This window comes from Bos grunniens, chromosome 23, assembly GCF_055505025.1.
Source record: "Bos grunniens cultivar Pamir isolate PY7600 chromosome 23, Bosgru_T2T1.0, whole genome shotgun sequence".
Lineage (NCBI taxonomy): Eukaryota > Metazoa > Chordata > Mammalia > Artiodactyla > Bovidae > Bos > Bos grunniens.
This window is the reverse complement of record NC_141187.1, coordinates 18,395,351-18,413,722: the sequence shown is the minus strand read 5'-3', so window position 1 is coordinate 18,413,722 and position 18,372 is coordinate 18,395,351. Positions and strand designations below refer to the sequence as shown.

General features: G+C 37.6%; 1 protein-coding gene and 1 non-coding gene across 4 annotated transcripts in view; one reads left to right on the top strand and one right to left on the bottom strand.

Moving 5' to 3' along the window:
* POLH (DNA polymerase eta) overlaps positions 1-18,372 on the bottom strand; it is a 29,192-nt gene that overhangs the window by 3,649 nt on the left and 7,171 nt on the right. For all 3 annotated transcript variants that reach the window (XM_086371783.1, XM_086371781.1, XM_086371782.1), the window contains 6 exons: positions 8,665-8,834; positions 6,768-6,871; positions 5,489-5,608; positions 4,783-4,906; positions 3,969-4,034; positions 52-221 (listed from right to left, as the gene is read on the bottom strand). In XM_086371783.1, coding sequence (XP_086227909.1) covers positions 52-221; positions 3,969-4,034; positions 4,783-4,906; positions 5,489-5,608; positions 6,768-6,871; positions 8,665-8,834 — 754 coding nt within the window. The remainder of the gene's footprint in view (positions 1-51; positions 222-3,968; positions 4,035-4,782; positions 4,907-5,488; positions 5,609-6,767; positions 6,872-8,664; positions 8,835-18,372) is intronic.
* Positions 7,679-7,751, top strand: TRNAE-UUC (transfer RNA glutamic acid (anticodon UUC)). Its single transcript has one exon. It is a non-coding gene; the product is annotated as a tRNA-Glu (tRNA).

Sequence of the window (18,372 nt, the reverse complement as noted above, 5' to 3'; positions counted from 1 at the left end):
ATAAAGACAGGGTATGAGTCTCAAACGAAGATGAGCTAGAAGTAAACTCACCACTCAGTCTGGGTTCCTGAAGTGTTACAGTTCCTGATGGTAGCAAATGCATCATGGCTCATCTTGTGAGCATCATAGTGGGTGAGGGCACAACAGCGTCGCAAGCTGCTCAGACGCCTGTCTCCTTGTATGCGCATGCTCACTACCAGCTGAGTGGCCACCCTGTCGTTCTGTGGGTGTAAGAGGATTGAAACAGAACTAAAGTTACCTTGAGCAGCTGGATTCTAATACTGAACTGTGTGAGAGAAAAGAAGCAGGGTGGCATAATGGTTTGGAAATAGGGTTTAATTTTTAAAATATTTGTGCTGTTATATATAATATATATATATATATATATATAATGAGTATAAGTAACTGGAGAAGACATAATTTGGGTGATAGAGTATTAGAATATCTAGGATATTTGACAGAATAAATGAAAATGGTTTCTCCTAAATGTTCTTTTGTAGTATCCATGCAGGAAGATTACACAAAGGTCTATAGTACTATATTCTGTGACTGAAGGAAGAGTTCATGTAAGTCATTGAAAGGGGGTCAGGATTGAGTAGTGGATCTCTTCTTAACCCCTCTGATGCTCTCATGCTCAAGAAGAGAAGTTTCTACTATCACCTCCTTACAGCCCATCTATAGAAGATACACAGGTAGTGAGCTTGCCTCTAGAAAGCAAGATCACTGACTCACTTTTCAGTGAAATCTAAGTATATGAATCCTGTTGATGCAAAGCAAACTAAGAAAGTAAGGCCAAGAGGCAATAAGGTGACAAATATACACAGGGACCCCTCAAAATCAAGATTCCAGTGAGAAGAAATATACTTAAGACAAATAAACCTTTAGGTAAAAATAACATTTTGTATTTTTGTGCATTTTGTAAATACAGCTTATTCAGGTTTGTATGTATCTCGAGAGAATATAAATTCGCAACTACAAAAAAGTCCTTGTTGACTAAAACCAGTTAACTATAACTGTATCAGGCACTATCGAGAGATAAAGGAGAGAACAAAATAAAGTCCAGGCTCTGGAGGATCTTATCTTGTAGTAGGAGCTACATATAATAAACAAGTAGGCTTGTAATAGAAATGACTACAAAGTGAAGCAGAGTAAGGCAGAGAGTGATGGAGGCTGCTGATATGATAGAGGAACTGGGGAGGAAGTGAAGGTGAAATTTACTTGGTGTGTTAAATAAACAGGGAAGAGGCCAGCAGAGTGGAGGCTGTTAGTGGAGTACGTGAGGGGGAAATGACAGGACATGAGGTCAGACTATCAGAGGATAGAGAGATGAGAACGGAGCGACACCTAGTGGGCAACATCAAATAAGCCCATAGCACAACCTCTTTATGTTACCTACCGAAGAACAAAGACCAAATTGCCAACCTTTGTTAGATCACAGAAAAAGCAAGGGAATTCCAGAAAAAACATCTACTTCTGCTTCACTGACTACGCTAAAGCTTAGACTGTGTAGATCAAAACAAACTAGAAAATTCTTCCAGAGATGGGAATACCAGACCACCTTACCTGCCTCCCGTGAAATCTGTATGCAGGTCAAGAAACAACAGTTAAAACCAGACATGGAACAATGGACTGGTTCCAAATTGGGAAAGGAGTACATCAAGGCTGTATATTGTCACCCTTCTTCTATGCAAAGTACATCATGCGAAATGCCAGGCTGGATGAAGCACAAGCTGGAATCAAGATTGCCGGGAGAAATATCAACAACATATGCGGATGATACCACTCTAATGGCAGAAAGTGAAGAGGAACTAAAGAGCCTCTTGATGAGGGTGAAAGAAGAGAGTGCAAAAAGTTGGCTTAAAACTCAACATTCAAAAAACTAAAATCATGGCATCCGGTCCCATCACTTCATGGGAAATAGATGAGTAAAAAGTGGAAGCAGTGATAGATTTTATTTTCTTGGGCTCCAAAATCACTGCAGATGGTGATTGCTGCCATGAAATTCAAAGATGCTTGCTTCCTGGAAGGAAAGCTATGACCAACCTAGACAGCATATTAAAAAGCAGAGACATGACTTTGCTAACAAAAGATCTGTATAGTCAAGACTATGGTTTTTCCAGTAGTCATGTAGAGATGTGAGAGTTGGACCATAAAGAAGGCTAAGCAATGAAGAATTGATACTTTTGAATTGTGGTGCTGGAGAAGACTCTTGAGAGTTCCTTGGACAGCAAGAGAGATCAAACCAGTCAATCCTAAAGGAAATCAATCCTGAATATTCATTGGAAGTACTGATGCTAAAGCTGAAGCTCCAATACTTTGGCCACCTAATGCAAAGAGTTGACTCATTGGAAAAGACCCTGATGCTGGGAAAGCTTGAAGGCAAAAGCAGAGGAGGGTGGCAGAGGATGAGATGGTTAAGATAGCATCACTGACTCAATGGAGATGAATTTGAGCAAACTCTGGGAGGTAGTGGAGGACAGAGGAGCCTGGCATGCTACTGTCCATGTGTTGCAAAGTTGGACATGACTTAGTGACTAAACCAAAACAACCAAAGAACATTTACCACCAATTCCACTAAAAAGGGGCAGACAGTTAATTACAGATGATTCCTGACAGTATACAGTTGATGTTTCAACAGGAGAGGACACATCAAGCAATACCATCAGGAAAATGAAAAGAAAATCCACAGAATGGGAGAAAATATTTATATATTATATATTTGACAAGGGATTTGTATCCAGAACACACACAGAAGTTTTAAAACTCAATATAAAGAGACAGCTCATTTCAAAAATGGCAAAGGATCTCAACGGGTATTTCTCCAAATAAAATCAGAAAATAGTCAATACGCACCTGAAAACCACTTTATACCTAGCGACTAAAGAATAAAGATATAGAGAAATCACAAGCCTCTTACATTGCTGGGAGTATAAAATAGTGCAGCAATAGCCTCATGTGCTAACAGAGTTACCATGTGACTCAGTATTCTACTCCTAGGTATATATACGAGGGAAGGGAAAACATGTCTACAGAGAAATCTGTACATGAATGTTCACAGCAACATTACTTATAATAGCCAAAAAGTGGAAACAACTCAAATATCCATTCACTGATGAATTGATAAATAAAATGTGGTATATCCATTCAGTAGAATATTATTGTCATAAAAAGGAATAAAGGACTGATAGATGCTACAATATGAATAAACCTTGGAAACATGTTAAAGATTTCAAGCCAGTCACAAACGGCCACATATAAGATTATTGCACAGATATGAAATGTCCAGAATAGTAAATCTATACAGACAGAAAGCAGACTAGAATTGCCTAGGGCTTGCAGAATAACTATTAGTATCCACTAATACAGGATTAGTACCCACTAATACAGGTACAAGATTTCTTTTTGGGTTATGGAAATGTCCTTAAATTGATTATGGAATAGTTGAACTCTGAAATATATGAAAACTACTGAACTTTATACTGTAAATGGGTGAATTTTATGGTATATAAATATATATATGTATCAGTTTTTTTAAAGAGAGAAGATAAACTAATCATATGTTTAATCTTTGCCTTAAGACTCTGTCTCTAGAACTGAATACTTCTTTGTCACATGGACTGTGTTAAAGCTGAATAATTTACAGTCCAATCCCTAAATGTCCTCCTTAACAGTTCTGTACTCTGATGAAGATCCACTGTGTATTCAGAGTTGGAGTGGGATTTAGATAATATACAAAAATGTAAAAGCAAATGGTAATGAGGGAGACAGGAGTAGTCAGGTCTTCACAGATCTAGTCAGCAGTTCACAGATCGAGGTTTTTGAAAATCATATTGAGTTTTACGGCAGTTTTATGGGAAAAGATAAAAGATTTCTTAACATTTTCTAGCTGGTATCTTTTTGTATCTTCTTTCTACTCCATACTGATATTTATATCCCAAAGCTCACCCAAGCAATAAAGAAAATCTTACAGCATTTCGGTCCTTGATGAGTCTCTCCTCTAGTTCCTGGGCTAATTGCAAAAGCCACCATTGCACCTAAAAAAAGTATTGAGATTTTAAACTTTCATTTAAAGACTCTAGGTTTATTATAGAACTCTCAGGTAGCGCTAGTGGTAAAGAACCCGCCTGCCAGTGCAGGAGACCTAAGAGACATGGGTTTGATCCCTGGGTTGGGAAGATACTGGAGGCATGGCAACCCTCTCCAGTATTATTGCCTGGAGAATCCCTTGGACAAAGGAGCCTGGCCGGCTATACTCCATAGGGTCGCAAAGACTCAGACATGACTTAAGCAACTCTGCATGCAAAAATGGTCGTTTTGTTCAGTTCTCCCCAAAATGGAAGTGTGCAAAAAAGTCTCCCCCATAAGGATCACCAGATGATAGAAATCTTCAGAACTCTGACCTGCCCTAATCTAAGAGTTTTCACTTTCTTTTCTTGCTGGCATGCTATCAGGTAAACTTAAGGCATGTTCCAGCTCTGAGAAAAAAAGACACAAACCAGAGGCACAATATCCTGGCTTCCTAAGTTTTCATCTACCAAAAAATGAGTAATTCCATTTCAAACTTCAGTTAGTTCCATTCTAGTTCTTTTTAGATGAAGAAAGGAAGAAAGGAAAAGAAATAATAAAAATCCCAAGTGAAACTCATCAATTTTCAACACAAAACCCCTTCTGTTTCCTGCATATTTTACAGCATAAAGGTTCCATCTAAGTTTTCACAGCTACCAAAACCTACCCACCAGTTCCCTTAAAAGAGACAATGTTCTGTCAGGAATGTCTGCCCACCTGATCCCGAGTAGACAGAGCTGTTTTTCCTGGGAAGTTCTTGCTGCAGCCAAGGGTTTTGGTTATTGGCCTGGGTTTAACTGGATCATGTTCAATCCCCCGGCACATGGCATATAGCCAAGATCTAATAAAACCAACACAAAAGTTTAAGGTGAAAGCAAATGACTATTTTTGTTAAAACAAAATACCTATAGTATACTAAACCTTTTATCCCTTTCATGAAAAAGGAAAAATCTATTCAAAATTAAGTACATCACAGAATCTTGCCCTTCCCCATGAATTCCAGTACGATAAACTACTCAGGAGAAGAATACTGATTATGCTTTCTAAGGTCAAGTCATCATTTATATTTTTGGAAAAGTACCAACCAAGCTACAGGATTTTACATCCCCAAGCTTTTTTGGTACTTACTAAGCCTAAATACAAGGATCTTAAAGGAATAACAGCATCTTTGTACACGTATGTAACCAAGCTTCAAAGTAAGACTTCCTTTCTACCAACCTAATTAGTTAGGTACATGGGGGGAAAAAAAAACTAGACTGATAGGCTATAGTGATCTAATATTTTAAAGCAAAAGGATCAGTGCAGTTACCTCAAGGAGTGAATGTTAACCTAATAGGTCTAGATTTTACCTGATGCTTTTGTCTACATTTGAATTTAACATATCCATAAAAGTTATGACTGAACAGTATCAGGAATCACTTACCCATTCCTCTCCCCAAAATGACTCTGGAGCTGGGGTTCAGAGAACTGGGTCAGCTCTCCCATGTATTCTACCCCCAGGATTTCAATGACAGAGGCCCCTAGTTTTCCTCCAAGATTACGGCTAACAACAAAAGACAATAAATTTGTAACATCATCAATATCTGGTTAGCAGTAGATATAAAATATTTTGTCTGTGTAAGCAGCTCTCCAAGATTCAGGGAAAATGATAACACACAGTGGTTCTGTAAATTATTGATTTTCTAGAATAAGACTAGATGACTGGGAATTCAATACTCTGGGAGTTAGGGCCTAGGAATAGGAGTAACCGGAGCATAAACACAAGGGCCAATTCATTAAGTGGTTATCAAATCAACTATATAAACTTTTCAATTGTACAGGGTCTACTGTCCCATTTATGGATTCAAATTCCACCTCCCAAAACAAACCCCTTCAATAGCTAAAACCTTTTGTATTTAAGAATATAGTAATTCTTCAACCTAGCCTTTGAGATGTCTAATAATCTGTCCTTAACCTATCTGTTCAGTCCTTTTTCCATTACTTATTTTCCTCAATATGGTCCTAGGTCATGTCCCGTTCACTGAAAATACCTTATACTTTCTCCTTTTTTGTGTTCAAAACATTCTCCAAATTGGTATTTCTCTTATATTCTCATCTGACTCCAAATTGTGCCAAATCTGAAAACAAAATCCCGTGCCCTTTTTGTAAGTCCTTCTCAGATGACTTTTATGAACTTTGGTGACTCCCTGTACAATTCATTTAGCAGTTCCATACACTCTTGATTACGGAACTTTCATTATTGCTTTGAACAGTTATATCTTGTCCCTTCAATAATATTATAAGCCCTTGGTCAAGGACACACAATTGGTACGCACAGCCTAGTTATTAATTTTATTTGGGAACAATTCAGTAGCCCTAAATGGCTTGCTACGATATTAGAAAAAAGGAAAGAATTAAAATTCCTATTTATTATTTAGTAATAGGTTTTAATAAAAAACCTAAAAGGAAGTTAAACGTATGGCTAAAAATCAGTTCATTTTTTAAAATTCAGGATTAATTATCTTCCACAGATAATCCAGAATTGAAGGTTCATTAAGAAAAGAAATCTCAGTGTGTTTGCAAAATTTTCTGTTATCTCCCTCCTGTCTCCATGGTACCTGTTTTCCTTGGCTCCAATTCTTAAGGAACAGAAGAAACTACAACTAGAGAGGGCCTTCACATAGATAGAGGAGTGAAATCTGAGGTGCTCCCTGAATACTTACATTTTGCTAATAGGCACTTGGTTGAAGAGTTGTGGGACTGACCCGTGTGAGACCAGGGTCTGCCGGTTGGGCTTGTTTAATCCACAGGCCAGTTTTGCCAGAACCTGGAGCATGGGAAGCATAAAAACCTCATTACTGTCAGTACCCACACACGGTGAATATTAATATACACACATACCCACATTCACACACAAGGCACAGCTTAAGGGCTGTAACTAGTGGTTTCCACATTAAAAACAAAAACAGAACCAGAAACTCAAGACATCTCCAAACCTGGGTGTCCAACAACATCCACAGTGGAAAACATGACCCACTATCATTATCCTCATTGTTCTTCCCACATCTTCCATTCTGTTTTTCTTTAGTAGTTTTTTCCACCCATCTGTTCCTTAAGGTTCTCCTACTTCAAGAGGGTAAAGAACAAAGAAGCTACAGAAGAGACTTAAGAGGCATTTCTTAGTGTGTCCATATGAAAATGCTGAAACAAACTCATTTTGCCCTACCCCACTTAGAGACAGACATTTCTTGATTAATGGTCAGTCTATTTTCAGTCCCAGTTTAATACAGATTACCATCATTTAGTATCTGTGACAAAGACTGGGCTCAAAATCATCATCCAATAGCAAACATCTCATACTAAATAAGACTTCAAAATGAAAAACACCCATGAGAAGTCTTTTCAAAGAATAAGGTACTTCAGTGGTATCATTTCACAAATTATAATTGGTAGGAAAAAATATAAAATCACTTCACATTCATGGGAGAAATTCTCTGAAACTTCTACTAGGTCATATTTAGTTTAAATTACTACATTGAGATTTTTGTTTCCTCTCCCTCCACCTAACCAGGAAACCCCCCCCCCCCGCCAAAACTCTACTGGGTAATTTGGCAACTTTCCTCTCCTTGGAAATTCCCTGGTGGTCCAGTGGTTAAGACTCAGTGCTTTCACTGCTGAGGGCCTGGGTTCAATTCCTGGTCAGGGAACTAAGATCCTGCAAGCTGCACAGTGCTGAACTTTCCACTTCTTGAGGAAGGGAGAGAAGGTAGTAACCAGGGAAAATCAGCTACCATCCTATGACTAAGCCTAGATCAAAGATGATGAAGATCCCAAGGCCAAACTGTACTTTAATTAGAATAGAAAAAAGCAGAGAATACCTAGGTCACACCACAGAAGAAGTGAGATAATACTAGAATATTCAGCAAGTGAAAAGATAAGGAATAAGTTCATATATAAAATAAAAAGACTAGTCTCTTTTTTTGGCTACACTGCCTGGCTTGTAGGATCTTAGTTCCCCCAACCAGGGATTGAACCCAGGCCCTGGGCAGTGAAAGTTCCCCAGCTGAGTTCTAACCACTGGATCACCAAGGAATTCCCGCTTCCTCCTTTCTTTGGATAGTTCAATCATTAAGGAAATATTGTGGCTACAACTATGTAAATAACCATTTCCAGCAAAATTTTCAGCCTGTTTCTTAGGCAAGTACATGTGCAATGTCAATTCTCACGTTGAAGAATTACTTAGGTTTTTGTCTTCAATGTGAAGTTTAAAGAGGAACCCATTTCAAAGATGTGTAATGGTTTAAATGCCCCATGCAGGGACTTCCTTCCCTTAGAGGTCCAGTGGTTAAGACTTCTTCCAACACAGGGAATGTGGGTTTGATCCCTGGTCAGGGAGTTAAGATCCTACATACCTCAAAGTCAAAAAAAGAAAAACATAAAACAGAAACACTATTAAGACTATTAAATAGTCCACATAAAAAAAATCTTAAATGCTCCACTCGTATCTATCCCGTCTATGTTTTATTGTTGTTGTTTTTTTAAGTTTGTGTTTGTTTCTATCCCTGTGTTTAACTGCAGATATATCTATGTTTCTCTTTGAAATCTACTATTAGCCTTCACCTTATTGTGTGAAATCCCAGCAGAACACTGAAAACCAGTCTGCCTCTCGATGGCTGCTCGCATTTCTTCCACAATCACTGCTCCCATAGTGAGCTGTAGGTCTGGAGAGCTGGTGCTTTCAGTCTGAAGAGAATCAAGCCATTGCAATAAGCCTTGTTTTCGCCTTTCCTCTGAAAAAGTTGAGAGGTCACAGGTAGACATTTTTTTAAAATCAGGGTTTTATTTGTGTTATCTAATGCAGAAATGCTTAGATTTCAGGTACTTTAGATATGTTTTTAGAAGACTACTCAGTATCACAACAGAGATCAATTTCTCATACCAAGTCCAGCAGCCTTAATTTCCAGCCTAGGCTGAACCTTATAAGCTCCAATAACCAACAAATATTTTGTATTATCTTTTATGAGCAATGATTTAAAAGTACTTCTGTTTTCTCTCTCCAGTTTTGAACTTTCTTCCTCTAACTTCCCTTGCATGCCACCAAGAATTCTATTAAGTTACTCAATTAGAAATTATTCAGAATTATCTCACGCTTCAGTATAAACTTAAGTTAGCACTTCTGTATTTTTAGAGGCTGGTTCCAGTTGAATAGCTTAAATCTAATCAGCACCACTAGATTTATTCTCTTGACAAAGTATTTAAATTAGATGTAGCTTTGTACTTACGGCCTTGAAAATATCTTATTATCCAATTTAGGACTAGTCAGTTTTGGAAAAGCATTTTAAAAGCATTATGTAACAAGAAAGTTAAGAAATATACACGCTGGTTTAAAGAGGCTGAAGTGAGGGCTTCCCTGATGGCTCAATGTTAAAGAATCTGCCTGCAGTGCAGGAGACACAGGTGATGTGGGAAATATGGGTTTGGTCCCTGAGTTAGGAAGATCCTCTGGAGCAGAAAATGGCAACTCACTCCAATATTCTTGCCTGAAAAATCCCATGGACAGAGAAGCCTGGCAGGCTGCAGTCCAAAGGGTTGCAAAGAGTCGGACACGACTGAGCACACACACACAAATGAGCTATGAACAAGGCAAGAAAATACAGAGTGTCTCGAAGAGGTAGAATAAAGGCTCATATATATGAGGAGGAGGAAGAGGAGCACATAGAAGGATTTTCCAACTGCTGTTTCTCTGCTTTGCTAACCCGTCTTCCTCCTCTAACGCCCTAACTGTGGATACTGAGCAACATTCTTCTCCGTAGATACCTTTTCTCTTGGTGAACTGGTACTGGCTTACGTTTCAATTTGCTTATGCTGAGTACACACAAATCTTAAGCTCCTTCCCCAAATTCTTAAACTTTAATCCCTTATTTCTACCTCCCTACAGAAAATTTTTCATTAAATTTTTGAATTTTTCATTAAAGTATCAAACAAAATGCTACTAAAGTCAATCTTTATATCTTCCTCCTCAAAGGTTCTCTTTCCCAAACAACTTCCTGTTTCTCTTAAAGGTTTAAAATCTAATATTGACTTCTTTTCTTTTACTCCCCTTTATTGTAGTTATCTATGGAGAAGGAAATGCCAACCCACTCCAGTATTCTTGCCTGGAGAATCCCATGAACAGAGGAGCCTGGTGGACTGCAGTCCACAGGGTCGCAAAGACTCGGACAAGACTGAGCAACTAACACAATTGCAGTTATCTAGTTACCAAGGCCACTTCACCATATTCCGCATATCCACTGCAACTCACTCTATTTTATTCGTATTTCTTCCATTCTTGCCTGTGCCACCTTAACTTTTGTTTTGTTTTTGGCCATACCAGGGATCAAACCCGTATCCCCTGCTTGGAAGCACAAAGTCTTAACCACTGGATCACTAGGAAGTACCCATAAATTTAGAGTTAGCTCTTAAAATCAGGTAGTGTTAAGTTTTACAAATTAGTTTTTTCTAAAATTGAGTATTCCTCATCCTTTGTGTTTCCATATAAATTTTGGAATCAATTTGTCAATTTCTATAAAATCCTGCTGGGATTTTGGTGAAAATGCAATGAATCTGTAGATCAGCTTGGGGCTTGACCTGCATCTATCTTGAACTGTTTTTTCCACATATATTGTTAGATGTATTTCTAATAATTTCATGGTTTTAATGCTATTGCAAAAATGCCATTGCTTTTTAAATTTTAACTTCCCATTTTAATATATAGAAGTATTACAAATTCTTGCACATTGACTTTGTCCCCTGCAACCCTACTAGACTCAATTATTCTAGGTTCTTTTAGTGGGAGTGGGGGGAGGGTAGATTCCTTAGGATTTTCTATAAACATGGCCATGTCTCCTATTTCACTCTTCTTTCACATCTTTTATTTCTTTTCCTGTACTGACTGCATCATCTTGAACCTCTAATACAATGGTGACTAGAACTGTCATAAGAGTGAGCACTGGTAATTTGTGCCAAAACTTCAGGATTAAACTGATAAACTCTAGCTATGGTCCACAACTCTAGGATCCATAACTATTAATACAAAAGAGAAGTCCTTATACTAATAACTGGTGTACCTTCTTCTGTGCCATGAGCTTAGTACCTTCCAAGCTCTGGTGGCTCAGATGGTATAGAATCTGCCTGCAATGCAGGAGACCAGTTTGATCCCTGGGTCGGAAAGATGTCCTGGAGAAGGGAATGGCTACTTATTCTGGCCTGGAGAATTCCATGGATAGAGGAGCCTGGAGGGCTACAGTTCATGGAGTCGCAAAGAGTTGGACGCGACTGAGCAACTAATACTTTAACTTTCAAGCTCCCTCTGGTTGTTCACAGAATTTATCATCTTGTGGCTGTAGGACTGAGGTCCTCCTTTCTTGCTTGCTGTCAGCAGAGGGTAGCTCTCAAAGCACAGACATGGGGGCTTCTCCAAAGGCCCTCTTGCAATATGGCAGCTTCCTTCTTCAAAGCCTGCAAGGAGTCTATCCTAACTCCTATAGCTCTCAACTTTGGCAGCTGATTTTTTTTTTTAATTTTTAAATATTAATTTATTTTTATCTTCTTTTTGTTTCTTTTTGGCTGAGCTGGGCAGCACGTGGGCCAGGGGATAGAACCCATAGCCCCTGCAATGTAAGCATGGAGTCTTAACCACGGACTGCCAGGGAAGTCCCTGACAGTTGATTTATAGTTTTTTTATATTAATACAGCTACACAACTGTTTCTTGTTATACACATTCACATGTTCAATATTTGCTTAGAAAGAAATGAATTAAGAGGAAGCAAAGGAGAAAACAAAGGAGTTCTTTAGCTAACACAAACCAGTTACAAAGAGGCCCCAAAGGGAAAGTTTTCACTCTGGGAATTTCTGAGTATTATTTTTAAGTAATCATACTACTTAAACTTCACACACACACAACTATTTCAGAAACAGAAAACCCAAAGTTGCAAATGGGTAAATAGGACCCATTAAGAAGCAGGATGGTAAAGCTGAATGGGAACTTTAGTACCAAAACATCAGACACCTGGATTCTTTTCCTAGCTTTGAAATATATGTCATATTCATGAAAAATAATTTCTGGGAGATTATATACACTTAGATCAGCTAATTTCTGTTATCAGATTTTTTCTGGCTACACACATCATGTGAAGACTCAGGAGTATGATATGAAATATCACCGTAAATCATTTCCTAGACATTGTATTATTCTGAACACTCTAAATAATAAGATGTTATCACTGCATCTGGAAGCTTAAAATTTAAACTGGACACAATAAAGCAACTTGTTCCTTCATAATACAAATACCTTTTATTTCCTCATACAGAAGTAAGACTTCTTTAAAACACCGGCATTTTATAGAAAAACATAATAAAGATAGGTATAGAACAACCATTTGAGTTGAAGTAACATTTGACCACCAACAAAGGTATGCACCATCATCTTCACCAGAGAGCTCTTCAACAATGAGTTGCCTCCCACAAAACCAATGTAATATGTAATAAATAGTTCTTATTCTGAACTATGTAGGTTTTGAGAGGGTCTGCAAATCTCCTGAAAACTGCATGCAAAATTGTCTTATATGTAGGTATCTATTTTTCTGAGACAAGGGTCCATAGCTTTCAACAGGTCTAAAAGGGCATACAGTCTTAAAAAAAACTTAAACAACAAATTATTTTAAGTATTATAAAAACAAAACACAACCATACAAAATCTGAGATACAGCAAAAGGAGTCTCAAGAAGGAAGTTCATAGCAATACAGGCCTTCCTCAAAAAAAGAAGAAGTCTTGAGACTTCCCTGGCAGTCCAGTGGTTAAGGTTCTGGACTTTCACTACAGGGGGCACAGATTCAATCCCTGGGCAGGTAACTAAGATCCTGCATGTCACTTGGCATGGCCAAAAAATTTTTAAAAAGAGAAAAGCCACAAGCCATAAGATGCTGCAGTATATATATTTGATAATGATTCATATCCAGAATACATAAAGAAGTCCTATAGATGAATGAGATAAGACAACCAAGAAAAATGGGCAAGTATTTAAACCGACACTTCATGAAAGAATGGTCATCACTTACAAAAAGGTGCTCAATTTCATTAACATCAGGAACATGCAAACTAAAACCATAATATGACATCACCATATACGATATCACGATTATCAAAATGGTTAAAACACAAAAGAGAAAAAAGCAAAGGTTAGCAAAGATGTGGCACAACTAGAACTCTCATATACTGCTAGTAGAATTATAAATCAGTACAACCATTCTGGAAAACTTTTGGGGGTATCTACTAACACTGAGTACAGACAAACTAAAGGTGAATACAGGCAAACCCCACAACTGAGCACGTCAGTCACATGCTCAACAGGATGTATACATTTGTTCACCAAAAGATATTTACAAAAATATTCATAGCAACTCTGTTATTAGTGGTCCAAAACTGGAAAAAAAACCCCACAAAATATCCATGGGTAAATTGTGGTATATTCATACAATGTAATACTACACAAACCCAACTATATACAACAGAATGGATGACTCTCACAAAGACAATATTGAACGAATGAAGCCAGACTCAAGTATGTACTGCATAATTTCAATTTTAGAAACTTCAAAAATAAGTTAAATAGAAATCAGGACAGTTGTTATATAGGACAGAGGGGAGAGGGACAGAGAATGACTGGGAGCGCAAGCAAATGCGGCTTCTAGAGTTCTGATGTTTTTTGATCTGGGTTCTGTTTATACAAGTGGGTTTACTTTGTGAAAATCAGTCAAGTATACACTTAATTTACACACTTTATGTATATCAAGGTTTAGATGAGAAAGAAAAAGGGAAACCTACTGGATTCCAGATTTCAGAAGAAGCAGAAATAATCATATGATAAAAATCGTAATTTAAAAATTACTAAAAGGTATGTGGAGTCTAAAGTAGGACACAAATGAACTGTCTATAAAACAGAAACAGACTTACAAAACAGAGAACAGACCTGTGGTTGCCAAGGGCGGCAGGGAGGGATGCACTGGGAGTTTGCAATTAGCAGATACAAACTATTACAATACATAGAATGGATAAACAACACAGTCCTTTTGTAAAGCACAGAGAACTATATCAATATCCTGTGATAAACTATGATGGAAAAAATATGAAAAAGAATTATATATATATATATATATATGTGTGTGTGTGTGTGTGTGTCTTAAAGAATCACTTTGCTGTATGGCAGAAATTAACACACTGTAAATCAACTATACTTCAACAGGGCTTCCCTGGTAGCTTAGTGAACAATCCGCCTGGCAATGTGGGAGACACAAGTTCAATCCCTGGTTGGTCAGAAGCAGCTAGGACCATGTGCCACAACTACTGAGCCTGTGCTCTAGAGTCTAGGAACCACAACTACTGAAGCCCACGCGCCTTAGATCCTGTGCTCTGTAACAAGAGAAGCTACCACAAGAAGAAGCCTGTGTTCCGCAACTGTAGAGTAGCCCCAACTGGCCACAACTAAAGAGCCCACACAGTAACAAACCCAGCCCAGTCAAAAATTTTAAAAAACTACATTTCAACAAAATGCATTTTAAAAAATAAATAAAAATCACTAAAAGGTACATAAGTGAAGACCTAAAAAAATGGTGAAATGTTTATAGATGGGATAATTTAACATTAAGATACTATCCTTTCTAAAAATGTGAATTCAGGGGCTTCCCAGGTAGTCCAGTGGCTAAGACTCTGAGCTCCCAATTCAGGGGACCCAGGTTTGATCCCTGGTCAGGGAACTAGATCCTACATGTTGCAACTAAGACCCAGTGCACCTAACTAAATAAATATGTTTAAAAAATAAATAAAAATGTGAATTCAATGTAACTTCCAGAATTTCTTGAGGAATTCAACTAATGCATTCTAAAACATATACCAAACAATAAAAGTCCATAAATAGCCAAGACAATTTTGAAAAACAAAAGTAGAGGGGAGTCCTTATCAAATATTATAACATACCACAAACTAATAAAAACAATGTATTTCTGAAGCAAAAGGAGACCCTAATGGGCTATTCTACAAACACTGATATATGAGAAGTTGAGAAAAATGGATTATTAATAAATAACTGTTGGGAAAACTGACTCACTAAAAGATTAATAATTAAGGTGGCTTCCTACTTTAAATCAAATAAAATGGTAAACCCCATATAGTTGAAATACCTAAAAATAAGCTATAAGGCAAATTGAAGAAAATGTAGAAAAATGTCTTCAGGAACATCTGGGAGAAATGAATGTCTAAAATGAGATTTAAAATGCACAAACCATAAGGTGAAAAATGGAAGGACTAAAAGAATTTGTTCAACAAAGTACAGTATAAATAAAGTTAATGGATGACAGACCTGGGAAAAGATGTTTGAAGTGTCAAAAACAGACAAGGAACCAACAATTAGTATACAGAAGGAGACTTCTCCCCTGACAAAAAGGGCAGGAAATCCAATGGAAAATTGGGTGATTATAAATAAGCAAACTCATAAAAGAAGAAACTCAACTGGCTAACAAGTATATGAAAAAAAGCTCAACTTCAATTAGTAAATTGAGAAATATAAGTTAAAACAAGCCCCAATATAAAGTACACCTTTGTAGCCATTACATTTTAAAATATCAGGTAATACCAATTTCTGGTGAGGATAGGGAGGAAATGGGAACTCTTATGTACTGTCAGGGGTCAGGCAAATTGTTACAGCAATTCTGGAAACCAATTTGGCAATATTTAGTGAAACTAAGTATATGTGTATACCCTATGATCTAGCAGTCCACTCCTGAAAATACTCAAGAGAAACCCTTGCATAGGTCCAAAAGAGGACTAATAAGGACATTCATCATATAAACAGAAGGGTCTGTAAACACAGTAGATCCATACCATACATTGTGCTGCAATTAAAAGCAATCAACTGGGCTTCCCTGGTGGCTCAGTGGTAAAGAATCTGCCTGCCAATGCAGGGGACATGGGTTTGATCCCTGGCCCAGGAAGATCCCACATGCTGCAGAGCAACTAAGCCCATGCACCACAACTACTGAGCCTGTGGTCTAGAGCCAGGAAGCCGCAACCACTGAGCCCACATGCCCCAACTACTAGGCCTGTGCACCCTAGAGCCCACTCTCCACAACAGGAGAAGCCTCTTCACTGAGAAGCTCATGCACCACAACTAGAGAGCAGCCCCCGCTCGCTGCAATTAGAGAAAAGCCCGCACAGCAATGAAGACCCAGCGCCCCCCCAAAAATAAATGATTTTTTAAAAAGCAATCAATTACAGATAAATACAGCTACATGGATAGATCTGTAAAACCACCAATGAAAGAAAATTAAAAAGAATGAGATCTATAGTACCATAACATGATCTTGTAATTAAGAAGCACAAGTTTTTCTTTTAACATTGTTTCATGGCAAATTAATGCAGTTTATACTCAACTGCATCTTTTTTAAAAAAATTTATTGGAGTATAGGTGATGTACAAAGTTATATTAGTTTCAGGTATACAGCAAAGTGAATCAGTTACACATGTATCAATACCTATATCCACTCTCTTTTTTTGATTTTTCTTCCATATAGGCCATAACAGAGTACTAAGTAGAGTTCCCTGTGCTACACAGCACATTCTTGTCATCTATTTTATATATGCTAATGCTAAGTCACTTCAGTCGTGTCCGACTCTGTGTGACCCCATAGACGGCAGCCCACTAGGCTCCTCTGTCCCTGGATTCTCCAGGCAAGAATACTGGGGTGGGTTGCCATTTCCTTCTCCAATGCATGAAAGTGAAAAGTGAAAGGGAAGTCGCTCAGTTGTGCCTGACTCTTAGCGACCCCATGGACTGCAGCCCACCAGGCCCCTCCATCCATGGGATTTTCCAGGCAAGAGTACTGGAGTGGGGTGCCACTGCCTTCTCCAATTTTATATATAGTAGTGTATATATGTCAGTTACAATCTCCCAACTTATTCCTCCCTTCCTTATCCCCTGGTAACCACAAGTTTGTTTTCTACATCAACTCTACTTCTGTTTTGTAGATAAGTTCATTTGTACCTCTTTTTTTTTTTTATTTCACACACAAAAAAATCAATTTTTAAAAAATTTCACATATCATGTATTTGTCTGTCTTACTTCACTCAGTATGACAATCTCTAGGTCCATCCATGCTGCTACAAATGGCATTATTTTCTTCTTTTTTATGGCTGAGTAATACTCCATTGCATATATGTACCACATCTTCTTTATGCATTCCTTTACTGATGGGCATTTAAGTTGCTTCCATGTCCTGGCTATTGTAAATAGTGCTGCAATGAACACTAGGGTGCATGTATCTTTTTGAATTATGGTTTTCTCTGGGTATATACTCCAGAAGTGGGATTGATGGGTTATATGGTAGTTCTATTTCTGGTTTTTTAAGGAACCTCCAAAACTGTTTTCCATAGTGGCTGTACCAATTTACATTCCCACCAACAGTGTACAAGGATTCCCTTTTCTCCACATCCTCTCCAGCATTTTTATTTGGAGATTTTTTGGATGATGGCCCTTCTGACTGGTATGAGGGATACCTCATTGTATTTCTGATTTGCATTTCTCTACTAATTATTGATGTTGAACATCTTTTCACTTATATAATGTGTGCTTTTAAAACTCTAGCACAAGTTTTAAAAGGACACATTATATAAAAGCACAAGTTTTAATAGCACACATTGAGTCAAAGAAAGACAAATACTGTATGTTATCACTTATATGTGGAATCTAAAATATAAACAAATGAATACAACAAAACTGTAACAGACTCAGATATAGAGAACAAACTAGTTGTTACCGTGAGGAAAGGGAAGGAGAAGGGGCAAGTTAGAGGCAGGGGTTTCAGAGTTACAAACTATTGTGTATAAAATAAATAGATACAGCACAGGGAAATATAGTCATTATTTTATAATAACTTTAAATGGAATATAATCTATAAAAATATTGAATCACTATGTTGTACACCTGAAACTAATAGTAAATTGACTACACTTCAAAAAAATAAATGAAAAAATGATAATTATCAAATAAAATAACTAAATAAACAATTAAAACAAAGCAACACTACTGTACAATTTGTAAAGACATATACATGTTTAAGAAGATCTATGTAAGTGAATGCCAGAGGGTTTGTGGGGTAGGAAGGGAGTGAGGGGAATCACTATTAAGGGAAAAGGAGTAAAATAAGTCAAATAAAATAAGAGGCCTTGAGCAGCTCACTGATGACATCATCCTGTGAGTAGCTCAACTCCGTTTTTGAGGTCCCCTTTAAAAAGCTCA